The sequence below is a fragment of the Notothenia coriiceps genome, unplaced genomic scaffold (assembly GCF_000735185.1).
Source record: "Notothenia coriiceps isolate Sejong01 unplaced genomic scaffold, NC01 NC01_scaffold00004388, whole genome shotgun sequence".
NCBI classification, from domain to species: Eukaryota; Metazoa; Chordata; class Actinopteri; order Perciformes; family Nototheniidae; genus Notothenia; species Notothenia coriiceps.
The window spans coordinates 29,563-56,823 of NW_011337089.1; the positions used below are offsets into that span (position 1 = coordinate 29,563).

General features: G+C 40.7%; 1 protein-coding gene across 5 annotated transcripts in view; it reads left to right on the forward strand.

Annotated features, from left to right (window-relative positions):
• The window catches only part of LOC104942248 (mitogen-activated protein kinase kinase kinase kinase 3), a 37,783-nt gene extending 11,681 nt beyond the window's left edge, over positions 1–26,102 (forward strand). Inside the window, exons 2-20 of one of the 5 annotated variants that reach the window (XM_010767450.1) lie at positions 3,438–3,495; positions 4,070–4,160; positions 4,343–4,407; positions 4,521–4,576; positions 5,207–5,254; positions 6,483–6,525; positions 6,720–6,792; positions 7,308–7,439; positions 7,999–8,061; positions 8,212–8,293; positions 9,664–9,780; positions 12,658–12,736; positions 12,894–12,952; positions 15,647–15,709; positions 16,918–16,970; positions 17,342–17,380; positions 22,920–22,971; positions 23,466–23,844; positions 25,957–26,102. In XM_010767450.1, the coding sequence (XP_010765752.1) occupies positions 3,438–3,495; positions 4,070–4,160; positions 4,343–4,407; positions 4,521–4,576; positions 5,207–5,254; positions 6,483–6,525; positions 6,720–6,792; positions 7,308–7,439; positions 7,999–8,061; positions 8,212–8,293; positions 9,664–9,780; positions 12,658–12,736; positions 12,894–12,952; positions 15,647–15,709; positions 16,918–16,970; positions 17,342–17,380; positions 22,920–22,971; positions 23,466–23,844; positions 25,957–26,087 (1,683 nt within the window). In that variant the 3' untranslated portion in view covers positions 26,088–26,102. The remainder of the gene's footprint in view (positions 1–3,437; positions 3,496–4,069; positions 4,161–4,342; positions 4,408–4,520; positions 4,577–5,206; positions 5,255–6,482; positions 6,526–6,719; positions 6,793–7,307; positions 7,440–7,998; positions 8,062–8,211; positions 8,294–9,663; positions 9,781–12,657; positions 12,737–12,893; positions 12,953–15,646; positions 15,710–16,917; positions 16,971–17,341; positions 17,381–22,919; positions 22,972–23,465; positions 23,845–25,956) is intronic. The other 4 variants (XM_010767454.1, XM_010767451.1, XM_010767452.1 and 1 more) reach the window with 4 other exon arrangements.
• Positions 26,103–27,261: the final 1,159 nt, after the last annotated feature.

Genomic DNA, 27,261 nt, shown 5'->3' on the forward strand with positions numbered 1-27,261 from the left:
ACCTACATTTGATTGTTTTTGCTAACTTATAACTGAACTTATGAGGCAGTATACCTCTAGTGAGTGGCCCAGCCCTTCGTATATCTTTCTGTATGTGGCCCTCGGTGAAAAAGGTTTGGACACCCCTGCTCTAGATCAAATCCTTGCGTTCTTCATTGACAGAAGTACAATTAATTGTTGTCTTTCATGTCACTGGTTGATTTATTTAGTGCTGTCGTTTTCTGCTGTGGTATTCCTTGGGTTTTTTCATTTTATTTAGTCTTGTCATCACTATTGTGTTACTGTTTTTGCAGGCCTCTTGTGTGGGCAGTGCTGATGTGCCTTGTTGGTGAAATTTGAGTTTCTGTTGGTGCCATTTTCTTTCCCCCTGAGCCGTGGTGGCTATCGCTGCTCGTGCTGACTGAGCTGTTCAGTTTGCACATTATGCATCCCTCTATCACAGAACACTGTGACATTATAATGGGTTAGAGCCGTTGATAATGCCAGAACAGCCAACATTGCTTTCTACTTTCAATTTAACAGTATTTTTCTGAAAACGTTTTTTTATTAATAGTCTTGTCTTTATGGAGGTAAATGCAGTTAGTACAAACAACTGAGTTGAAATTCAAACACTCCACATCAAGATGACACAGCCCTAATTTCTTTAAATATAACTCTAAGGATGTGTAGAAAAACACACATATATTGTTTTTATTGACAACATGATTTTTTGAGTTGGAGCATGCTATAAAACTGGTGAAAATAATAGTCAAATAGTTACCGTAATTCAATAAGCTATATCATGTATTTCGGCAGTAAACTGAAAGACAGACGTTAGAAAGTTAAACTTAAGTATCTATTTATTTATCCCACGCATGATTACAATCACAATATACACACAACTTATTTTCCTCGTATCGTGCAGCCATAATAAAAAAACTCGTCATCAGTCATGAAAGTGTTTGTTCCTGGTGTGATAATAGGGAAACAGAAATGCCTCCAATGCTTGAGGATTTATGAATTTCATTTTAAAAGCAGAACGTATACCCTCCATTATGTCACAACGTCCCAATAAAGTGAACAGACCAGAACAATTAGGAAAATGTCATGTTTTTCTCTCTAATGTTGCATAAATATGCTGTTTAGTCTCAGGGTAGATGAGGGTGTGTCTGTCTCTGTTGTTGTCTCCATTCAGGATAGAAGCGTTTAAGGTAGGGCTGCACGATTTGGGGAAATAATCTAATTGCGATTTTTCTGACAGATATTGCGATTGGATTTGCGATATTTGTTTTGAAGCGACCCAACGGAAGTTTATTGTAAAATGCGGCCATATCTCCGGATAGGAAGGTTGTATCAACGTGCTCCCGTCTCTCACCCGCAGCCCGAGCTACGAGTGAAAGAACTAAACTTACATGAAACCTCTGTTGGGTTGCTTTAAAGTCAAGCTTCAGTTTAAGATTCACCCTGTAATAGATTTAAAACATGTGATGGAGCATTACTAACCTGACTCAGATGGTTTGTTTCACCAAACCATCTAGGAAGCTCCATTGGAAGCCATTTGGAAAGGGCAGGCACTTTCAAAAATACTTGGCAGGTGATTGGATCAATCTGTCTATCACCTTCTATCATGGGCCACTTCTGATTGGTTAACAATGGCTGGTACATGTGGAGCACAGCACTTCTGATTGGTGTGGATGACTGACACACAAGAAAAAAAAAAAAAATTAATAATAATTAATCGTAGGCTTTGCGATTTGATAATCACATCAATTAAAATCGCGATTTCGATTTAAAACCGATTAATCGTTCAGCCCTAGTTTAAGGCATGACACGTTGCTCACAGTCTGTTCACGGTTTTTAACTTCTTGTTTGAAGTCTTGTTTTGATCAGTTATCTTCAGTAAAGGCGCCTCTTTCTCCCGCTCACTCACAAACACTGCTTCTCATTCTCATACTTCTGCAATGTCACTCGCAGTCATACTGGCACATTCTTGGTCTGAGAGAAGCAATTCATGTCTCCTCTGAAAGAGCATGTTTTATTCATGAATATTTCATATAGAATTCCTCTGCTGCCTCACCAGCTCTGCTGCTAAATGTAAACACAGCTCACTATTTATAGAAAGTCAGCCTCAGTGTCCTGCTAAACCACTGCTATCTCGATAAATGTCAGCTTTTCAGGAATACAGGAAACGCTTGACTGTACACGTCAGTCCACGTTATGTGTGTGTGTTTTTAAATTAGCTGTGAGTGTGCTATTCATGTCTTCTGGTATTTTGAAATGGCTAAACAGCTGCTGCAAACTACATAGTGAACAATTCATGTTCTGAGGAATAACGAACATATTACGCAGGGCAAACATTTGAACCCTGATACAACCTCAATACATGAGAAAGATTGCTGATTAAAAAAAGGCTCTATTCATTGGCATTAGCTGACATGATAAAGGACGAGGAATCAAGTGTCAGAGAAATTAATTAAAGGTAATTGAGAAGCCCGCCCACTGTCCCGAAATGGATACCAGATGTACACACGATAAAGGAAATGTTAAAATTCGTCTCTGATCGTAACAACATCGGGACATACGTGAGGCATCTTAAGCCATCGTATGACCGCTGGTGGAGTTTCTCAGGCTCCGGCAGCAACTTCGTGAGCGGTGGCAAAATCTTTGGCATGCCAAACAATTGCCAAAAGACCTTGCGAAGGTTTATTTTCGTGTTGAATTCGTGTGTCCATTTTGCCCTTTGCAAGGCCAGCGTGAGGGCATCTTGTCCAATCGTGTCATCTTCGTCTTCACTTCGTCTGATCATCGGTGCCATCGGGCATTTTTCGCCTCACGTAGACAATACAAGGGAAACAAGAAGCTGCCCGATTGTCTTAGGAAGGCAACACGACTACGTGAAGCTTTCGCAATGCTGTCGTGTAGCCATCGAATTATAGTACGATGACATCGAGATTGCATTTATATTTATTGCACAACAAAATCATGTAAACATATTATGTAAATAACCCAATTTGTGTTCTGTGAAACTGAAAAGGATATCACATTGTTTGTGTTACTTTCGTTGCAGTCGCATGTCTTAAATGTAATGTAAATGTTGCCTTTGTGTGTGGTTCGGGCGCCATCGTGTGGCCTTCTGTAGGCATCGTACTTGCTTCGGCTGTTGCTTGGCTGTTGACCAAGTTCGGGGCCATCTTCGTGCGAAATTCACAATTCCATATTCGTGTTTCCATCTGGTGTCAACTTCGGGACAGTGTGACGCGGGCTTTACACAGTTTAAAAGCGCCTGCTGTTTTTTCCCATGTACATTTCTCCATTATAACCAAAGTGGTTTAAATGGCTAGTTAAATGATGTGGCAAACATGTAGCCAGGATCAACGTGTTGCCTGATTTCCCGAAAGTCATATAAAGGGCTGGTTTCTGTATTTCAGTGACTCACTTTCTCTCTTTCCGTCCTTTAGGCTCGAAATGTAAACACAGGAGAGCTGGCCGCCATCAAAGTCATCAAACTGGAACCGGGTGAGTTATCTCATCTTTCTTCAGATTCCTGTATCTCCCTTTTGGCTGCCATCTTCTCTTACCCCTTTTCCTAGTCTTCCTCAAATTTTCTTTAATTCCTCCCTGCAGTTCTCTCACCATCTTTTTCCTTAAGCTCTGTTTCATTCATCAGACCTGTTTTTCACTCAGCTGCTGCTTTGGTTTCCATTTTCCATTCCTACGTTAAGGAAGAAAATAAAGAAAATGTTTCCCTCACACTGTTGCTAAATAATTAAGGTCTTACATTGTGAAACTCAATGAAGGAAATTATGTTAAGACCCTCTCTGCTGCTTTCCATCCTGTTACACTGACATACACACACACACACACACACACACACACACGCACACACACACACTAATGAGGCACACGTCAATGAACAAACCCACTTATCCACTTTTCTGTTGCTTCGTGAATAATGATAACCATGTCAAGCATTAAGATAGCAGATTATCAGTATAATATAATGTGTGTGTGTGTGTGTGTGTGTGTGTGTGTGTGTGTGTGTGTGTGTGTGTGTGTGTGTGTGTGTGTGTGTCTACACGTGTCATTCCAGGTGAGGACTTTGCTGTCGTCCAGCAGGAGATTATAATGATGAAAGACTGTAAGCACTCCAACATCGTAGCCTATTTTGGCAGTTATCTCCGGTAAGTGTGTGTGAATGTATTTGGGATATTTGATAAATGGATTATATATATTCATGACGTTAATGCCTGTTGTCGTAGCATATATTTGTCAAAGAGGGTCAAATATGGTGTGTGTGAGAAAGTAAAAGACTGATAAGTGTTGGGGAAAGATGTTCTTACACTGTGTTCTCTGTGTGCTACAGGAGAGATAAGTTATGGATCAGTATGGAGTACTGTGGAGGAGGTTCCCTGCAGGATATCTATCATGGTAAGAACAACCAAACACACACATTTTGATTTGAACTGTGCTGTTTTTATACCCTTTCTCACACTGTGATGTTAACTCATCCGTCTTTTTCCCCCCTTGTTTGCCTCCTGCAGTAACCGGGCCTCTGTCAGAGTCACAGATAGCCTACATGTCACGGGAGACTCTGCAGGTACAAATACACTACACTTTAATATGAGAGGGGGAATACACACAGGTTAGGTCTAATCGTTAATCGGCTGACCTGGAAATGCTTAGATATCTCTTTTTGTGAAATTATAAGACCGTAGACTTCAATACTATTAATAATGATGAGCTGTTTGCTGCAGTGCTTCATGCTAGCACTAGCATTTATCTTGAGTAATAGTTGGCCTTTGCTGTATGTTGATAAAAGTGTCTTCCTTGTGCTTTTTAGAAAATTACTTTTTTTACGATTTAAAAGATAAATGGTATTGTACATGTTCAAAATGAAAGGGGAATCACTCAAATCAAATCATAAATTAAACTAAAAGGATATTTGTAAGGGAAAAAAACGGGATTTATTTCCCAACTGCATACTATGACAGAGGAAACACTGCAAAGTGTCACAGATAATGTCAGCGCTCCCAACTGTGAGCTGAGCCAATCTCCCAACATCTGCTTTTTATTGAACCACCAGTTGTTCCTGATGAAAAATATCTATTTTGACAATAACGAAAAGTCATTTAGTTTTACCTAGCCCTGTTGTTAATTTGATCACATGACTGTTTCCTTTATTCTGCCACTGTCAATAACACCAGCTGCTGTGTGTTTGTGTTCACAGGGTTTATACTACCTACACAATAAAGGCAAAATGCACAGAGACATCAAGGTGAGTTTGGAGACAACTGTATGGAAATAAACGCATGCCAGCATGTTTGAATACTTAAGGCCTTTCCAAGTCACTTCTAACCTCCTGTTTGAGTATAAATCACTACGATGGCGACACAGAATACAGCCTTAAAACCTGACTTTTTAATCAAACACTCTCAAATGTTCTCAGAGGAATCAAAGCTGGGTTGTTGTAATACAGGGGTGTCAAACTCAAGACCCGGGGGCCAAATCCGGCCCACCACTTCATTTGATGTGGCCCCACAAGAGCTTGCAAAGCATATNATCAGTTTATTATAAGGTTACATGCCGCTGTACAGGAGCACGTTGCCCATAAACTACATGTCCCACAATTCATCTGAAATTTGACATTGTTCTCAGAATTTGAATTTTATTTCTTCAAAATATGCTTTTTTTTTTAGAATTTGCCTATTTCTCCGAATTAAAAAATGTAACTTTTTTTTCAAAATATCACGTTTCCCCCCAAATTTCCCTTTTTTTTTTTTCTTCAGAATTTGGCTTTTCTTTTAAAATCATTTTTTTTGACATTCTCACTGAAGAGACTTGCAATTATTTGCCATAGACTTCTGCTTTCAGACATAGTTAATTATGAAGTTATTACCCTATCAGATAATAATCCAATGCAGAGGCAATAATGTAATAATACATTATTTTATATTAAATATTTGTATATGTATTTTTATATAGTCTTAAAGTTACAACCGGCCCTTTGAGTGCAACCATAATGCTGATGTGGCCCGCGATGAAATTGAGTTTGACACACCTGTTGTAATAGATTACTTTTTTTCACACTTCTCTTTCTGTGATTTTTGTCCACCACATGGTTGTGAAGTATCTTTTATTTTAAGTCATTTACAAACTTCATGAACTAATTGAGTAAGGAGATGATGAGCCATAATGAGCCATTCGCAGTTTCACTGTACCGGCCGTGTGTACTTAAGACTTGCATTTCAATGAGAGGTAAATAATGATAAATTAATTCAGGAAATAAAGCCAGCAGTCATTTAGTGATAATTGTTCAGCTGCTTGTGTTTGTTCCAATGAAACTGATAATTGATTCATAGCTGCAGGCTGCATTGATCAGGGAAAAGGCACTTTGCAGCAAACCTTCACTGCTGCCTGCTCCTTTAACTGAAGTTAATTTGAATTGACTTGAAGTGTGAAATCTTTAGTTTGATGCTGATATGTGGCGTGTTTGTGTCTGGCAGGGAGCAAACATCCTCCTGACAGACAACGGCTACGTTAAGCTAGGTGAGTGGAACACGCAGAGATCTGCAATCACCTTCTGCTTCGACAGACTGAACCTGAATGGCCTCTCTTACGGACTCGGTTTCATTCTCTGTCTTTTTTCTGTCTCCCCCTTCATATCATCCTTTCTCTTTTTTATTCTTCTTCCTTCTTCCTCTCCCCCCTTTGTTCTCTTCTCGTCCTTTTTCTCTCCATAGCTGACTTTGGAGTATCGGCCCAGATCACAGCAACTCTCGCCAAGAGGAAGTCTTTCATTGGAACTCCATACTGGTTCGTTTTTTACTCCTCCATGTCCTTTGACATTGCATATGTTATGTATATTATACAACTTCTTACTGAATGAGGTCAAAAGGCAATCAGTTTGGGGAATGCGTTGGAATTCAATAAAGTCTCTTACGTCATGTGGTATGATGAAATGTGTCATCCAACAGGAATTTTCCACCATGCATTTTGTACGTATCAGGTATCTATTGAGTTAGCTGATAAGTTCTAAGTGCATATCGAGTAGAACCACACTATTCTTACTTTAACAAAACCTCAACAACACATTTCTTTAGTCCTGAAGGGACTCCTACAGAATAAGGAACATTATAAAGTCAGAGGTTAACATCAGGGGTCACTGTGGGGCCCCTCAGGGCAGCAGCTAGAGAGAAAAGCTGTAGAAACCGTTTTTCATGTGTGTGGCTGTTTAATTAACCTGGTTTAGTCCATATTTTCCTCCTATTCTATCCCTTCTTTTTTGTCATGACCTCCCTCTGTCTCCCCTCTTCTGTCTCGCTCCATAGGATGGCTCCAGAGGTAGCAGCAGTCGAGAGGAAAGGAGGCTACAACCAGCTGTGTGATATCTGGGCTGTGGGCATTACGGCAATAGAGCTGGCTGAACTACAGCCCCCCATGTTTGACCTGCACCCCATGAGGTAGAGGACTTTGTGTGTGTGTGTGTGTGTGTGTGTGTGTGTGTGTGTGTGTGTGTGTGTGTGTGTGTGTGTGTGTGTGTGTGTGTGTGTGTGTGTGTGTGTGTGTGTGTGTGTGTGTGTGTGTGTGTGTGTGTGTGTGGTAGAAAAGCTATTTGGGCGGAGATAATGTGATGATGGCAGCGTGGAGACCTGCAGTCGATGGGAAACAATGTTATATTTTCAAAAGAAAGGGCCTTGTTTTAATGTGATATGGAAAGTGTAATTCTTCCTACACATTGTGATTGGAGTGGAGATATTCCATCACTTTTTATAGTCCTAATAAGTCGTTTATTAAAATGTATCACTTCACGTTTTGTACGTTTTTATAATTCACCAAATACAGAACCATCAAATCAATCATTAATTGTATTTATTACACCTCTTGTGAGACAAAAGGCCGATATTGTAAATGCTTCTTGCTGATGAAATGCAACAAGTGTTTTATTATAAGTGCATGCTTTAAGGCTATTTCACGTTATGTGTCAGTACTGGTGTTTAATTCCTCTCTTCTTTTCTGCAGGGCTCTCTTCTTAATGACCAAGAGTAATTTCCAGCCTCCTAAGTTGAAAGATAAATTGAAATGGTAAGAGACCCCCTTCTTTACTACCTTCATCCATTGAGATATGATTAAGATGCAACGCTGCCATGCGAAGATTACACAGTTTGATCAAACATCTGCCCTGCTTGTCACAAGACCAACATATTAACCCTTACTCTTTCCCTCTCTCTCCAGGACAAATAACTTCCACCATTTTTGCAAACTAGCCCTCACCAAGAACACCAAGAAGAGGCCCACAGCTGAGAAGCTGCTGCAGGTGAGAAAACACCACGTTTACACTTCTTTAAAACAAACAGATGACTCTAAATAGGGTAGCCCATCCCAACTTTACTGCTATGTATGGATACACTCTGCAGGTTACACTATTTCAACAACAAAGCTTATTCAGTCAGACAACTCACGTAGAAGCAGCATATAGTTGAAGTTTGGCGTCTAGGCTCGGGCCTCATCACTCCACAGATTTACAAAGAACATTGAGTGATGATTAGATAACTATCCCCCGAGCCTACAGGTGGAAGCTGGGGTGGAAGCTGGGTGGAAGCTGGGTGGAAGCTGGGGTGGAAGCTGGGGTGGAAGCTGGGGTGGAAGCTGGGGTGGAAGCTGGGGTGGAAGCTGGGGTGGAAGCTGGGGTGGAAGCTGGGGTGGAAGCTGGGGTGGAAGCTGGGGTGGAAGCTGGGGTGGAAGCTGGGTGGAAGCTGGGTGGAAGCTGGGGTGGACGTGGGGCAGGCAAGCAGCAGCAACATGAACACAGCAGCAGCAGCAATAGCGAGGCAGGAAGACCTGGCAGCTTAAATAGAGCGGCATGTTTAGGAGAATGTGTTTGGTTGGTTGTAAGAGGGACGAGGCGCGTCACGTGTTAATGTATGATTGGTGCTCGAGTTGAGTGCCTGAACTAGCTCGCAGGCTTCGCCCCATTTATGCTTTTATAAGTATGTCAACTTTCAAAATCATGACATTTTACAGCGGTACATTATACGTAAAATACAGGCGAACCACATTCCCAGATCATACGATACGATAATACTTTATTGGTCAGATCAAGTCTGAAATTTGACTTGTCCATGTCCAACATCAACAGACAAATATCCAATACATGAAACACAAACAACAAACATTTAACATAACAGCACAATCAGTGAGAGAAAACATGCTCAAAGAGCCTTCAGCGTGCATTTGATCTGGGATTTAGCTCTGTGTTTACTGTGAGGATCGACTGGTGCACAAAGGAGTGCTTCAGTCTGACTTTATTGATCAGATAGCGAATGCTTCAGTTTGTAAATTAATTGTTGTGTAATATATAAAATGGGTCAACTCAAATGTAAACAAAAGTCAGGCAAACAATCCGCTTGTGATAATATTTGAACAAGAGGTGTTGGCTGCTAAATTCATTCTCACTATTGCCACAGCTGTTACTTATCTATTACATGACAAGCCAATAGATTGAATGTTAATCTAGTGTATGATAGTTTTGACGTGCAACCATTTTAGTCATTTGTCAAGCAACACACCAAACATCTGTCACAGCGTCGTACACCAGGACACTTGAAATCCTCAGTTTTGTTTAGGTATTAGTCAGACAAGAAAAGATCCATTTTAACACATCCCTCCCTCTCCTTTGTCCTCCAGCACCCCTTTGTGTCCCAGCCTCTCAGCAGGACGCTGGCCATAGAGCTGCTGGACAAATCCAACAACCCCGACCACAGCACCTTCAACGACTTTGACGACGATGACCCTGAACCAGAGGTAACCTTTGACCTTCTCGAGTTGCAGTCAGGGCAACTGAACAGTGATTTATGTTTTTACTAGATCCCGCTTATTTTTTTATTATTATTTATTTTTTCCATTAAATTCCTTTTTCATCCACCACCATTTATTCACCCTCCACAACCTCAGTCTCCCTTTTCCCCGGCACATGTGACTCATCTTTCTGCTCTTTGTCCTCCCCCCTACCCCCTCACCCCCTCTTTCCTTTCCTTCTTTGCACTCTTTTTATCTTCTGCTCTTCTACTTCCTCTTTCCTCCTCTCTTCCTCCTTGTAGCACTTCTCCTTTCTCTCTCTACCTTTCTCTCCTCCTTCTTTCTCCCTTCCTTTCTTTCTCCTCTCTTCTTGTCTCCATCCCCCCATCTTCTACCTCCTCCTCAGTTTAAGTACAGGGGTCATTTCCTACCCATAAGCCCCGGTGCTCGACGTGCACCTCGCTTTGCGGCGCGCAGGAAGGTACCAGTTTGGGCTGCGGTGTCTGCAGTGATGTCATTCTAACACAAACGATGCTGTCAGATGTGTTTGTCTCTCTCTCGGAGGAGGAGGAGGAGGAGGAGGAGGAGGACCACAGGACTGAATGAATAGAAAGTAGATTTCCATTCAGTGCAGTGTCTGTTGGTGCTGTCATGGAAACTGGCATTGGCATGTCATTTATCTGAAGGCTGATGGATTGCCAGTGACGTGATTGGCTCAACATGCCATAGAGCACTTTTGTTCAGGATTTTCTTTTTCATCAGACGTTGTTGATTAAAAGTATATTATCTTTGATTTTATTATTATTACAGTCCATTTTCATAGACAGCCACATAGATGTACTTTTGGCCTTGTGATAAACACATGGCCATTGATTTAAGTATGGATGTAGAAGTAGCAATGACAACAAAATTAACCTTAGGAGAAAGAAATAACATTTTGGCTAGACTAAATGACTAAAATCTTATTCTATCGAGAACACATGACAACACAACTTAAAAGTAGAGAAACCAGCTCGAGTGCGCTAGAATTTGAAAATACACACCCGGAACAAATCTGCCACTTCCTTACAGTACGTACTCATCTTACTTACTTAGTATTGACAACAAACAAACTATGCTCACTTCCATGACACCATTATTGCCGTCTTGTCCAAACTCCAGCAGATCACTTATTATCACTTCCTTTCATTCTTTTTCTGTGGTTTAAAGAAATGGCTAGATTCGTGAATCTGGCTACCATAGTGTGACCACTTCTCTCTCTTCGGCATATTGCATCAAACCAAGGTGCAAACAATTAGTGTTGGCATTTTCCCACTTCTAGAGAGGTAGGGTTTCTCTCATGACTTTTGTTGTTAGGGAAAACATTTGAACATCAGTAATACGGTAAAGGTTACCCATCTGTAACTCAAATCATCTTTAAATTGACTTTAAGGAATATTTATGCAGCTCTGTATAAATCAAAATATATTATTTATTATACTTTAAGATACAATAACATTTTGAAAACGTTGAGGAGTACTGAAATATGTCCGATATGGTAGCCATCTTCATCAATCTTTGCCATTACAGGTAGGGATGTCCCGATCACCTTTTTTTGCTCCCGATCCGATTCCGATCATTTGATTTTGACAATTTGCCGATACCGATTTTTCCCGATCTGATCTTTATGCAATGCATTAAGAGAAAAAAAAGAAAAAAAGCATTCAAGTTGTCCCTTAAGGTTATTTTTTTTATTTAAATTGGATATTCTATCCAACATGGATATAGCTTATTTTTTTCACAGCAGCATTGGATCAGTTCAGTTGTGCAGCATTGGATCAAAACAAAATAAAGCTTATCAGTACTCGTTAGCTTACTGCTACAATTAGACACTGCGCCCTGCCCACTCTGTTGCCAGATGTGAGAGAAATAAGCAACCAGGTCTATGAAAACAAGCCCCAAAGAAGCAACACATACATGATGTTGTGTAATTTGAAACCAAAAATAAGGCCTCAGGATGACTTTAAGACTTGAACATGGTCATTTTTGTTTTGTAACATTGAATACAACATTTTAAAAAAAGTATTTAAAAAAATTGAAAAAAAATCCCGATCCCCAAATTTTTTCTCCCGATTCCGATCTTTTCAAAATCACGTGATCGGCTCCGATCCCCGATCAAGTGATCGGATCGGGACATCTCTAATTACAGGTACTACTAACCATGAGTTGTTTGTTATGAAGTTGAACTTGATTACGCCGATAAGAGTTGGTTTTAAATGGACACGTCTATAAGTGGATCTGTGCTACAACTGTTGGCTTTGACAGATGCGTTTTTGCCTTGGTTTGTCTTTTCCCGGTGCTTTACAGGCATGGTTTGAGGTTGCTGTGTTTTTCTGTGTTCTACAAGACAAGTATAAATCTTAAGATGAAATGCTGAAAGTGGAGCCAGTAAAGTTGAAATACACTTGAAATAAAGTTACCCTGTTGTCAGTGCATATAGTGTGATGCCAAGTCTGTTGTCAGCTGTTTCCCACATGGGTCTGCAACATTAAAACATGAATCAATGTGCTGCATTGCAGTCACACTCAGAATATCCTCGAGCATAATAAGAATAAAGCGTTTCATACCGGGACTCGTGAGAATAGATTCTAAAAGAAATGTTGTTGCCAGGGAAGGTTTGTGTTTTCCGTTGGTTGCGTTGCTATGTTTTGGTTGTCTGGTTGCAGTGTGCGGCTGGCTTTTATTTTGCTGTGCCATCAAATCCCACCCACAGGAAATAGCTGAAGGATTATTGTTATTTTTAAAAGCCTATTGTAATCTTCTCCAGTGCCGTTTGAACTACTACACTGTGTATATCCTTTGAACAGCTATTTACTGTGTGTGTGTCTTTCTCTTTCCTGATAGTCCCCGGTCTCTGTTCCTCATCGTATTCGCTCCATCAGCAGGAGCACCAGGGAGGGAAAGACGCTGTCAGAGATAAACTGTGAGTTCACACACAAGTTCACAACAACAACAACAAATGCACTTTGAGTCAGAAAACAGATAACCTGAACCTTCTGACTCTCTTCATAAACAGAGAAGCTCATGATGTTCCCCTCTGTTTCTTCCCCATACTCTGTCTCTTACTTTTTCGTTCTCAGTTGGCCAAGTTAAGTTTGATCCTCCACTGAGAAAGGAGACAGAACCTCATCATGAACCGGTGAGTTTTTACCTGTGGCATATGTGTGTTAGTGTGTGTGTGTGTGGGAGAGTGAGCGTATGTCCGTGTGGTTGTCAACACCAGTACCAGCATGGCTGACCCTCACCTACTCACAGGAAGCACCCTATGTTGTTGTCAGTCTGTGTCAAACTAAACATGAAGCCCATCCACATAGTTCCCTCTGGTAGTCACACACATGAAGCGATTTTAGGTAGGGATGTCCCGATAAATCTTATTGTAGGTGAGAATGAAATCAGTTCGATAGAGATCAGAGTGTATGGGTGATTTTAGGGTTCAGGCGAGCCGCTTAGATACAATAAAAACATAGAAGCATTTATCCTATAGTTTGAAAAGCTCCAATTGAGGTGTTACAGGCCTCCGATGAGAATGCTTTCCTGTGGACGTCCAAATCAGAGGAGACTCTTGCATATCCCAGAGCATCAGGGATAATGTGTCCCACATGGACTGAAGAGCCTCCGGATCCACCTGTTAGTGCTGGCTGACGTGGCTGGAAAAACATCTGCCGCCACCATGAACCTCTCCAGCCCAGTGGTGACAGCCAGGCAGTCTTAGACATGGAAACAACAAGGACAGTGAAGCACTGCTTATATTAGCCATCTTGCTCTGGAGTCTCCTTATTCACAAGCATAGGCAGAGATGTATCCTTTCTGTTTGTTAGAGTGAAAATGTATATTATGGCTTAAAACAATGTGTTACATTATAAAGTTTTGGTTGTAAAATGTGTACTGTTTGAGCTATAGTTCATTGCTAAGTTTATTTTCGAGTAACTCAAGCTGTTTCTGTTTTTGCCCATCACTTTTAGAGCTACTGAGTGTTTGCTTGTGGTGAAGGGTTCACAGTCACGTTATGTTAAAGTCCTCCGTTCCCTCACTCCCTCTCACTTTTTCTGTCCGTCCTTTGCACTTGCACTCTTTCCACCAACTCCACTTTCCTCTACCTTTTCAAGTCTTTTGAGAAATACCTAATCCTGAGTCTATCCATCGATTCATGTTATGAGACATAGTCCCCAGTGTAGTTCTTTGTAACGTTAGTTAGGGCTGCTCGATTATGGCAAAAATCATAATCTCGATTATTTGGGTCAATAATTGATATCACGATTATTAAAATTTACTTTGAAAACATAAATATGTTGAAAAAAACAAACATTTGAACAGTATGTTTTTAACAGTTTATTACCCTGAACTTTATGTATAATTCAACAGAAAAACCCAAAAAAAAAAAATTGTATTTGAAAAAAAAAAAAAAAAAGTAATAATAAAAACATAATCGTTTTATTTCGTTTACGTAATCGTTGCAAGCCATAATCGTAATTGCGATTAAAATATGATTCATTGAGCAGCCCTAACGTTAATCCACATTCATCCATTGGCCCTCAGTCCCTCCCCTTTGCTTCAAAGTAACATAATATCACGGGTGGTCCTCCACAAGATCTGTCCATTCAGGATGACGGTGCTATATATAGCATTTTAGAATCAATAAATCATTAGCACATTAATATTGTTATATATTATTGATGATGTAAATACTGGCAGCATTTTTGATGCTCAAAGGAGTCAATGGCTGGAGTTATTTTCGGCATGTTTTTCTGTGAAATCAGGGTTTCTGCGGATACTTAAAATGCCATAAAAGGAATTGTATTCATTCATCAGTACATGTTACTATTTAAATCTGTACAATTAGTATTAAAATTACTTAAATGAATCTTTCAAAAGTCTTTAAAACTCTTATAAAAAGGACCTTGGATGTTATGATCCGCGTTTCCCCCCAAATTGCAATATACAATCTTTGTTAACATCTTTTTTTATTATTATTTACCTCAAAATCATGCTGACCTCAGTCTCAGAGGAAATGTGCAGACAATTGGTTTTAAATGGAATTCATTTGATTAAAGAGGCATTGGAAAGTCTTGAATCTAACTTGCCTTCAGCTTGGCACTGCTAACCAAAAACAAACTTTCCCACAACAACACCAGGAACCAGTATTAAGATAGCATCATGTCTTAATTAAAAGAATTACTACTGGAATAAGACAGATGTTTCCAATTGTCTTATATAAGCACCAAGTAGCTAGGGCTGCTCGATTGTGGCAACAATCATAATCTCGATTATTTGGGTCAATAATTGTAATTGCGATTATTAAATGCGATTATTCATTGACTTTGAAAACATCAATTTATTGGAGAAAGAAAATGTGAACAGTATGTTTTAACAGTTGAATACCCTGAATGTATAATTCAACTGAAAAACCCAAAAAAAAAAAAAAGTAATAATAAAAAAATAATCGTTTTACTTCGATTACGTTGTTTTCGTAATCGTTGCAAGTCATAATCGTAATCGCGATTAAACTACGATTAATTGAGCAGCCCTACAAGTAGCACCAATGATATATCACATTTATTAATGCCTCTCCTCCCCAGTTTTGCATCTACACCAGTCCTTTCCCTCCCTTGACCTATACCCCTCTTCCTCTCAGATTAATAATCCAGTATCTTCCTCCTCCTCCTCATCCTCTTCCTCTCTCTCGCTGATCCACGGACTTCAAAGCCCATTTTGGCCCTAATCCATTTCTCATCCACCATCGTCTCTCGTGTATCTGTGTCTCGTCGGCCCTTGCCTCCATCAGTCCAGGTTAATGTATTAACTGAGGTCTCTCTCGCTCTGTCTTGCTGACCAGTGTGAATCTGAGCCCTATCTGGACTGTGTTGAGGAGCTCTACTATACCGCGAGATCTAATCTGGTAGTACTCTTTCTATCCGTCCCTCTCTCCTTCGGCCTCTCTCTCTGCTCCTACATTAGTTCTTTATTCTTTTACTTCCTCTCTTTCTTAACCTTATACCTTATTTCCCTCTCCATATTTCTCTTTGTCATTGATAATCTGTTTCTGAAGGGAAAGTCCTCATCCTTCCCTTTGGTTCTCTCGCTTTTTAAGCTGTCTCTTGTGAATTTATTTATTTTATTTATCTTCTAGATTGCTGATTATTTTTGGCTGCTCCATGTCCAACATTTTCTTGCATCTATTCTGGTCCGTCCGTCTGTCACTGTTCATTTTATTCTTCTTTCTTCCAGCCTTGGCTGTTGCCTCACTAACTGGTGTTGTAGTTGTCATGGTGATTAGAGTCCGTAGTGGTGCTGTTGTTGTTGTTGTTGTTGTTGTTGTTCTTTTAGTTTTCTTTACATATATGAAGTTCACATATTTACACAAACATTTCAATCATCCGACCAAATTCTAATTGAAAAAAAATCACACACACACACACACACACACACACACACACACACACACACACACACTCCTACTTAAAAAAGGTTAATCAGTTGTATTTCAAATTAATTAGAAACACTCAACTGTTCAACTCTTCCTTTCTTCTACCTGATATTTCTTTATATTTCTCTCTGCAGAAGGTTTCTCTTTTCCTACATTTCTGCTTACATGTTGACTAACCTCTTGCGTCTTGTAGTTGAGCGGAGCCACGAGGCCCTTTTCGTGTGTGTGTGTGTGTGTGTGTGTGTGTGTGTGTGTGTGTGTGTGTGTGTGTGTGTGTGTGTGTGTGTGTGTGTGTGTGTGTGTGTGTGTGTGTGTGTGTGTTTCCCTCTGCATGCTTGTCATGTTGTGTCATTATCTTTACAAATGTTGTCATGACTCAATGTTGATTCACATTGTGTCTTCATGTACTAGATGTAGGCTGAGCAAGCCCCTGCTGCTTACTTCCAGGGAGAACTTGCTGCTTTACTGGAGATATTATTATTCCTATCATCCACCCCAGTAATTCAACTATTGAACAATGTTTCAGTAGAGTCACTATTTTATTTCATTGTTATGGTGGCACTTAGCCAACATCTTAAGCCCTGTTTATGTCCCTGGAGAAATTAAAAACAGTAGATGCTTCAATGGGCTACTTATGAATTATTATGCCACAGTTGTAATGTAATTTGTTTTTCTTTAAGGACTTGCAGTTGGAGTACGGACACGATTCACCAAGTCTTCTGGGAGGAAACAAGTAAGTGTCGTGTTCACTGACTGTCTTTTTTATGATATATATTTCTTTCTCTTTTCTCCTCTACCTTGATCTCTTTATCCCCCCGTTAGTCCATAACCGTGGGGGAGGTTGTGGACTAACAGGGAGAGACAGAATATGAGATTTCTGTGGGCTGTAGGTTTGATGATTTATTTATAATTGCAGCTCGAGGGATGTTCAAGTGCTGTTTTTAGCTTTCTGCTTTCAAGGGTGCTTTGTAAGCAAAATGCTCACCTTTATTCAGATCAGGGAAACTATTTTGAAAGCACTTAACTTAGATTTGTAACTCTTTGTTTTCTGTCATTTATCTATATTTTCACTCATGCTGTTCTCTCCACTTGTCCCTCAAACAGGAGTCTTCTTAAATCTGTGGAGGAGGAGCTTCATCAGAGGTGAGTCAGACCTCTCTTTATATCCTGATTCACTCGGGGCCTCTTGATTCGCCGGTGCTCTAACCACGCCCACCCATCGGCCAATCATTGTTAACGTCAGGACTAATCGGGCCAATCACACGCAACTAACCTTGTAATGACTTCAGGCTGTCACTGCTCTCAGCATTTTGGATTCTTCTGGGTTTTATTTTCCCTCTGCGGCTTGCTTCATGCTTTGATGTCATCAGGAGAAGGCTGTGCTTCATAGGAGCTTCCTGCAGAGCATGGCTGACACACACACAAAGACACACGTACACACACACACACACAAATGTGAGTGTTTATACAGTTTCCCAGCCAAAACTCCAGTGGGTGTCTTTAGCAATTAGGCAAGTCTGTGTATCTCTTACCTCAAAAACGATGATAATTACCGTGCTTCGCTATCTGTTATTATGAGACAATCTGATACGTCAAATGTGCTGCAAATTGTGTAAAAGCAAGGTCTGCTGAATCAATGTTGTTATTATATTATATTTTGTAAGGCTGTTTGGCAAGACACCTAAAATGTAGTTGTTTTTTATAACTACATAAAAAGGGTTTGGTCCCTTATTTCTCCTTTAGTGGACAGCGGTAGAAGTATTACTAGTAGAGGAGATAACCGTGATGTTGTTTTAGTCTTTTAGGTTATATAATTATTACATCTCACAAAATGTCGGTCATTATTTGACTGACCTAGGTAGAATAAAGTTAAGAGTTAAAGCTTCTTCTAGTGCAGGGGTTCCCAAACCTTTCAGCCCGCGACCCCCAAAATAACAGTGCCAGAGACTGGGGGGGGGGTGCTAGTGAATTAATTTCAGAAAAAAAAAAGAAAAAGTTTGAGAAACACTGCGCTAGTGGATTGTCAAAGAAAAAAAATGTCATTTTTTTTCTTTGACAATCCACTAGCGCAGTGTTTCTCAAACTTTTTCTTTTTTTTTTCTGAAATTAATTCACTAGCACCCCCCCCCCAGTCTCTGGNCACACCGTCTCATTTGACTTTCTCAGGACTTACAACTGTTTTTTGGAGGCAGACCCCCTCAAAGAAAAAAATATATACATTGACACACGTAAGTTAACAGTTTTTTAGAAAACTTTTAGTTTTTTTTAGAAAACTAAGATGGTATTTCTTTTTGTTTTGTCTTACCGTGGGAATGGTAAACACTTAAATAAACATGAAGAATGTTCTCTTAAAGGTCCCATGTCATGGCCATTTCCACTGATCATAATTCCATTGTTGAGGTATACTAGAATAGATTTATATTGTGCAATTTTGCAAACTCACATTGGTTTCTCATACAGCATCTCTGTAAACTACGTGTATTCACTGAATTTCACTCTCTGCCTTTAACGGCTTGTTGTAGCTCCAATAGCTCCAGCCCCCACCCTCCCTGTGTGCACAGTGTGCTCTGATTGGTCGGGACGTTGTGAATCGCGCTGAGCTCCGTGGAGGTGTGGTTTCCTTGTTTAGCGATACACAGCGAAACACAGCCAAACTCACCCTGAGCACACACAAAGTCACAGCCGAAGTAAAAACAATAAGTGTGGCTTGATATTGAGTAAGAAAAAGGTTGATAAACGCTGTGAGAATGGGTCTGCAGAGAGAATTTGCCCACGATCCCAACTGTCTGTTATCAGCCTGCAGCCAGGGAGGAGAGATCAGCAGAGCTGCCTGCACTGAGTGGGTGTGTGAGGAAGTCCGTGGATTGGTCAATTTGGACCAATCAGCGGGGGCTTAACGTAACGGCTCCAGACGCGTAACGGCTCCACGGATTGGTCCATTTGGTTCCGGGTACGGTTGACATCATGCGTACCCGGAAGAATCAATGTACAGTGACGTATCTCCAACGAGGCGCTTTGGGGAGGTATTTTCTGTGTTAGAGTTTTACTCGCTACAGGGTGTACTTTGAGGGTTTTGACTCTGCAGACCGTTTACATGCATAAAAACCTTCATAACACACAAGGGGACGGGTAATAACCGGAAAAGCATGACATGGGACCTTTAAATCACCTACAGCTTTTAGCTCACTGAAGTTATGCTCCGAAAAAAGTCCTCACAATATCAAAGTGTTTGACTTTTAACATTTAAATCTTCATGCTTAGCAGATTTTCCACATTTCGTTTTATCAGTTTGAACTGTGAAGCGTCCTAACCAATCACTTAAAATGTTTCTTTCTATAAAGAACAACACAGACGTAAAGACGATCCCGTTTATAGCCAGGAACCATTACTTTGATTTCACTGTACACTACGATTGATCGCAGTCCATTAAGGAATTACAGTTCTTTCTATGTATGCATGTTGTACCGTGTGTGCGCTGACTGCTGAGGCCTTTCGGACTGCAGGGGAGAATACATAACTAGAAACAATGTTCCAGCCCTCCACAGAGATTTGGCTTTTACACAATGAGGGATGAGGCCGGACGCCAAACACACCGTTTTATAAAAGGCAGGAAGAGAGCCTGAATTCCCACACACACATGCACAAACTCAGCAGGGAGGCACACAGATGGCGATGCAAGTGGAGAACAAAACAAGACAACAGAGAATAAGATGTCAAGGTCACGAGGACCTAAGCACCGAAAATACACCAAGATTTTCACGTGTGTCTGGTTTAGCACCTAGCTTTCATTTCTGTGGTGTTTTGCAATACCTATGGCTAAAGTTATCCACTTTCCCTGTGCATCTATGGATTTAAAATGTAACTAAACAAATAAAAACGTTCTGTATTAAGGTTAGGGTTACTGTTAGTAAAGCTATTAAACGTCACACAAGACAGCGGTAATGGCACAGGCTGTAAACACACACAAACACAGGTGGCATATGTGGCGAGATGGTGGGGTGTGCTGCATAGAAATGCGTTGATGAAACTGTGGGAAAGACAAGAAGCCTTCCTCCTCGTCTTCCTCCTCTTCCTCACCCTTTCCTCTTTGTAAGGACAGAGGAAAGGATGGGGGAAGAAAGAGGGTTGAAGAGACGAGGAGAGAGAGGCTTCTAGTGCTACGACTGGGGGGGGGAAAACTTACTGAGTGTGAGTTTCATCATCATCTGCACCATCATCATCCTCATCATCATCATCCCCTAAGTGTGCCACATGGCCCCTGGGAGAGGAGGTGAAGATAGGAGGAGGGTGGGTAAGAGAGGAGAAGGGAGGAGGTGGGAGGAAGAGAACAGAAATAGAGGATAGAGGCAAAGGAGGGAGAGATTAAGGGAGCAAGCAAAGGAGGTAGGATGACAACAGGAGGAGGAGGAAGAGGAGGATAGAGGAAGAGGGGACAGGGGAGGGAGATCTGAGTGAAGCTTCATCCACAAACTACCTCTAACCCTCGCAGATCTGAAAGGACTGAACAGATCCAAACAGAACACAACCGGGTTTAAACCTTTCCAGTCTTTACAGATCTACACACGCCCTCCACACAATACACGTATCCTCTCATCAGTCAATTCATTTCAATGTAACCAATAAATCTCAGATATTTGAATATGAAAGTGGCTTATTTTGAAGACATACTGATTTTCTGATTAGAGATAATATTTAACAATGTTTTAGTAAGACACCTACTTTTCACGATTGAGTCTATGCCTTATTCTGTATACTAATACTGTTCTCGTATAATACCATTTAAAACCTGAAAATATGAAAAAGCCACGGTCAGACACTTGCTTTTCCCCCTTGGGAGTTATTTCTGATTTCTACTACCAGACCGGGCACTTCTATACACTAGAACAGGGGTTCCCAAAGTGGGGGTCGCGAGATGATTACAAAATAAAAGTGAAAAAAAATAAATAATTATTATAAAAAAAAAATGGATTAAGTTTTTTTATAATTTTTTTTTTACAATTATTATTAATAATAACGTTTGCATAGACATTTTCAAGGGCGGNTAAACAAGGAAACCACACCTCCACGGAGCTCAGCGCGATTCACAACGTCCCGACCAATCAGAGCACACTGTGCACACAGGGAGGGTGGGGGCTGGAGCTATTGGAGCTACAACAAGCCGTTAAAGGCAGAGAGTGAAATTCAGTGAATACACGTAGTTTACAGAGATGCTGTTTGAGAAACCAAAGTGAGTTTGGAAAATTGCACAATATAAATCTATTCTAGTAGACCTCAACAATGGAATTATGATCAGTGGAAATGGCCATGACATGGGACCTTTAAACAAATGTACACAGGGAAACAGTTGCTTAGTAGCTCTTAAATAAATGAAGAAATAGCTAATTGTAGCAGTATACTTTCTTCGTCAGTGTAGGGTCAGATTGTTACAACTCAACCCCTCTTCTCTTTTGGATGCTTTTTTTGCCGACTTCCTCTCGTTCCTTCCACCATTTAATGTTTTCCTTAGCACCCATACATGATTTCCTAACAGCAGTTCTGTGCCATTTGCCCCCCAGCACCATGCAACATTTCCCAATACAGTGTTCTCATTCTACCCTTAACAAACCCATAGCTGGAGCATTGCATCATAACTGTTTTGTTTTGTCAGTTACCGATAAAGTTAACATTAAGGGGGTATTAAGCCGTATATCTGTTGACCCCCATTCAACTGGATCGCTGTGACATATTGCTATTGGTGTTCCTGTATTATCATCACTGTGATTGGCCCCTAGTGTTTGTCTTTTAGAATTTGAGAGCTCATATTGGGTATTTCTCTGTCAGACATTAACAAATCAAGACAGTGTACAAGGCAAATGAATAAAGTCTCTGGGAATATAGTGCTTCTCTGCAGTCAAAATTATTACTTTGGTAACAAAAAGTTAGCATTATTTAGAGATTGGTTGAATTTCAAGTATATGGGAGGCGTGTGGTGCAGTGGGTTGTGTGTTGGTGTTCGGATCAGGGGGGTCACAGGTTCAAACCCCACTGCAGTCAGCATGTCGTTGTGTCACTGAGACACTTCACCCCAAATTGCTCCTGTGGGGATTGTCCACAGTATTGAGTATGTAAGTATGTAAGCGTCTAACAAGTGACATGTAATGTAATGTAATGATATATGAATGGTATGAGGTAAATTAGGAAACTGGCTTTAATTATCTAATCACTTTTTCAGTATCAGCGCTGCTATTCTCAGAGACTTTACACATGCTGCCCCTGTAGTTGTTCCTCGTGATCTCTAACGTGCTAGTCTAACTTTATAGTATTTTTAACCCTTAAAAGTAGTGATCTTGCGTCACTGTCAAACAACAGTTGGGATATGATTATACTTGTCATTTCAGGGTTTCTTTAACGGCTGATCACAAAATGCAACATTTAATTAATCCTGGATTCACAAAAATTGTCTTGATCTTTTTTTTTACTACACTTTTTGTTTCGGTATGGGATCCACCAAAAAAACAATCATATTGCATTCTAAATCGTGTGGTCTTGTAAAAACTAAAATGGCAAGTGAAATCATAAGCTCTGTGGTGAAAACTGTATATATTGTTTCCATTTTGACTCTGGTTATTAAGAAAATGGCAGTTTTTAGGCTGCTTCTTATGTTTCGTTAAGCAGAATCTTACATTTTCTCCTACCATTTCAGTAAATCGAGCACGATCATGAGGCCAAAGGTCCCGCCTCCCCTTCCTCCCAAGGTATGAACAATGTATTTAAAAGTCTTAGTTTAGTCCTATTTTGCCACATGCATAGAGTGGTGCAGGGATGACATATTTTTGTAGGTATCTTGGGAAAACGAACCTGATAAATGCAAGTGTTGTTCAGCCGGATAATCTCCACATGTCTACCCTACTTTTCTAATTTTCTAATCATAAATCCATCAATTTAGATTTATTATTAAACAATTATAAAAGTAGGGTAGACATGTGGAGATTATCCGGCTGAACAAAACGTGCATTTATCGAACAGGTTCGTTTTCCACAGATCTTATTTTTTACAATATTCCAAAATCCTATGGAGAAATCCCATTGCTTTTTTGTCGAGGGAACCCATGCGCAGCTTACTTCCGGGTCGGCCTACAGAAATACGTCATCACTGCACCACTCTATTATGTTTACTATCTTTGAAAAGAGAGGTGTATTGTTTCGATTTTATGAAATAACTTTTTGTCCTTATCTGTTATTCCCCTCAGCCCAAGTCGCTCTGCTCGTCCCAACAACCCCAGCAGCTACAACACAAACTTGACGATAGCCAATCACACAGCGAGGATGACGGGGGAGGGACCATCAAACGCTGCCCGGTCCCCAACACGGCGAGTCCCGCTAAACCCGCCTCCAACGTCCCCCCGAGACCCCCGCCCCCGAAGCTGCCGCCCCACCGCCGCAGTAGCCTAGGTAACGAGAGCCCGAAGCACTCGGACGCCGAAAACTCTGCCCCAGAGGATGATGGGAGCTTTAGACATTTCTGGGAGTGGCTCCACACGCCTCACACTGATGAGGAGCTGGAGGAGGCGTGGGAGGTGCTGAAGGAGGTGAAAGATGAGCAGGAAAAAGAGGAGGAAAAGGAAGAGAGTAAGAGCAGCCACTTGGTAGATTGTTAGTTCCCAAAGACCCTGTCGTTCCCCTTCGATTGGTTGTGTGGTCTCCCACTAGTCAGTCCTCGCAGTCTAATTTATATGTCCCATGACTCCATTAATACCAGCGCTTTCCAATCTTTTGTTTGTAGTTCCTTTTGTCCATCAGCTCCTGCTCAATATAAGTGTTTGTCATTTTTCGTTAAGTCTACTTGGTTGTCTTACCCAATCATATTAAAGCTAGTTGTCTGCTACCACTGGCCCTTCCTTCCTCGGAGGAAGAAGGAAGAGGAGAAAAAACATTGTCCTGGCTGATCAGAACTCAGGAAACAACACACAATAGGCGCTTTCACACCAAGTACTTTTCCCAGGAATTTTTTTTTTCTTTTTCTGGAACTATCTAGTAAATCGCGTTCACACCGGAATAAGTCCCTGAGGGAGCCGCTGACGTCACTTCTTCTTCTTCTTCTTCTGCTTCTTCTTCTTCTGCTTTGGGTTTACTGGCAGGCCGCAAACAACTTCACGGTGTATACTGCCACCCGAAGTCCCAGGAGTTGGACTTTTCTTTTGTGTTGCCATAAGTTAGTCTCTCTCCGTTGGTGCGCTGGGCTAATGCTAATGATGCTAATGCCAGCAAATAAAATGGCGGCTTCACAAAAACTTTTCAGAGTTTTACGGGGCGTGGTTTGCAATTCGCCCAGCCAATCAGAAATTTGAACCTTTTTCTCCCCTTTGTAGTCCCTGCTCTCTAGCAGGCACTAAAAAGGGGTGAAAAGGTTCGCAAAAAAAAGTTCTAGTTCCAGATCTTTTTGGTGTGAACGCAAAATCCGATCGGAACTGTTCCTGGGAAAAGTACTCCGGTGTGAAAGCGCCTAATAGTGATATGGCACATGACATGAGTTCTTATTAATTCATCCACTCTGGTCTTTTCTGTTCCTGTTGGCAGCTTTATAAATATCAATGCTAAAATGTAACTCAGCAGTTTAATTGAGAAGTTAGCAAATGAAAAAATAAGCTTTTAAACAACAGCATTTAAAATGTTTTAGGCAATTTGTGTACAATGATCTGAACAGAAACACCTAAGCTTTGACAATCGCTTTCAAATTAACAAGATTACTTCTTAACAAAGACACACAATTATATCCAGCTGATGTAGGACATTTCCATACAGATTCAATCCGATAATTTCCATTGCTTTATTCAGGGGAATCATGTTTTTATTACTTTATGAAGGCCATCATTCTGTAAAATATCTTTTAATTTCCGTGTCTTCTCTGAACTAAATCAATAGCAGAAGTTAGGTTCACCTGTTTCTCACTAGATTGTGACAGAAGGCAGGTGTTATTACAACAAGTTGGTTATTAGTTGACAGATTATGAGCAACGTTCTATGGAGAGGTTTTGTTTGGAGTTGAGATAAGAGAACAGATTGGAAATTATGGTTCAGTAGAATCAGTATAGACATGAAATAGATGGACAATAGAGATTAGGAATATACAGTTTTGCCAGAATAGTCCTCCAAGCCTTCAGCAGGCATGAATTGGTGTATTTGCATGTGTGTGTGTGTGACTGTTGTTCTTCAATCATGACAGGACATGTTTTGGTCCTTAGCTACTGCAAATAAGTCTCATTATTTTACAATTTATCAGCTAACTCCTGCTTTCTTAACACAGTAGGGCATGCATATTTCTTTTGGCTTCTTAAATGAATGCAGTGGTAGAGTAAACCAACAATCGACCCACATTGACCGCTAGCTATCAGGTTGTCTGTGTTGCATTAACACCCTCCTTCGCTCATTGACTCTATTTGATCCTGCTAGCCTGCTTCCTCCTCCCCTCCCTCTCCCCCTCTTCCCAGTAGTGTGTGTGTTACTCCTCTCTGTCCTCAGTCCTTCACATTAGATTGTACTCAGTCCTACACATTAGATTGTACTCATACAACTATATGTATGAGAAAGTGTCAATGTGACTGAACTGTGCTTTCAATGTGTATTCTGCAGCTAAGTCTGTTTTTTTAACTTGCATGTTCTGCTGCGTACTCACACACACTGACTCTCTCACATGTAAACTTGTTCTGAATTTGTGTTTTATGCGTTGTTTCTGTTGTTGAAGGGAATGGGCTGAACACAGCTCCTGCACACGGGGTAGAGAGGGAGAGTCCAGCAGACAGACAGTCCACCATGCCCCCTAGTGTCCCAACTAGGAAGGACAAGAAGGACGTTCCGGTAAGTAGACGCTGCTAAATATCAGTGAAGGATTTCCAGATCTTTGAGGAAGTTACCAAGTCACCAATTATACATTTTACGTTTTCACCAAATGTGCTTTTAGTGAACCCATTGCTTAGATCATTCATATTTGACATAATGCTAGAATAAGTAGCCTGTGTGTAGCTCAAGATTCACTTACAGTTAGAGTGACCAGGTGTCCCACTTTGTACAGGACTGCGAAGCATTTTTATAATTTGTCCCACACATTTAGCCGATGTCCCGCATTTGATTGACAATCGCCCGTCTAAAACAACGCTTTTATCTAAAGGTGTGTTGAAATCGAGAGGGCTATCACCATTAGTTGTGTCAGATGTCAACCAATCAACAGAAAAATGTAAAAAAAAAATGTATTTACTTATGGGTGTGGCCGGTGGAGGGCGAGTTATTGTCAGAATTTCTTTTTTATTGCGCACGAAGGTGAATATATTTTGAAGCAACACTTCCCCGAAACTCACGAGAAACACCTGGCTCATAAATAAAATATCGATCTATGGATATATTCCTGCTGAAACCAAAATATAACTTAAAGGGGACCTATCATGCAAAATGCACTTTTTGATGTCTTTTATACATAAAGATGTGTCCCCGGTGTGTCGGGGAACTCACGCAGCGTCAGAAAATAAAAACCTCTCTCTTTTCCTCCGTACCCAAATCTCTAAAAACGGGGCTACAACGGAGCTGATCCAGATTTGCGTCCGATATGACGTAATATCTGAAATGTGGACCCACGGCCCAATCAGAAAGTTGCTATCAAAAACAATGCCCGACTGTTTTGGACGTAATATGGTCGGTGTTTACATTAGCATCGCTAACACTCAGAGCTAACCTGTACTGGAGAGCATGTGTGTGAAGAAGCAGGAAATAAAAAGGAACTCACCTTGTGGTATAACCGGCAAGAGAGAAAGCCTTTGAGCTCCATACTGTTTCAGAGATAATCCTTGATAATCCATGATATGGCGTTTCATCACGGCAGTATTTAGTTTAGACAGTAGCTGCCGGGTCCCGCATGAGCTCAGCCCCATCCTATACATAAAATCAGCACTTTTGAAACAGGAAGTGAAATGGAGGGATATGAGGCATGGCTAGAATGGGTGATCTGTTTGGTATTTTGAGCAAAACACTTCATAGACGTGTATATATTTGTATATAT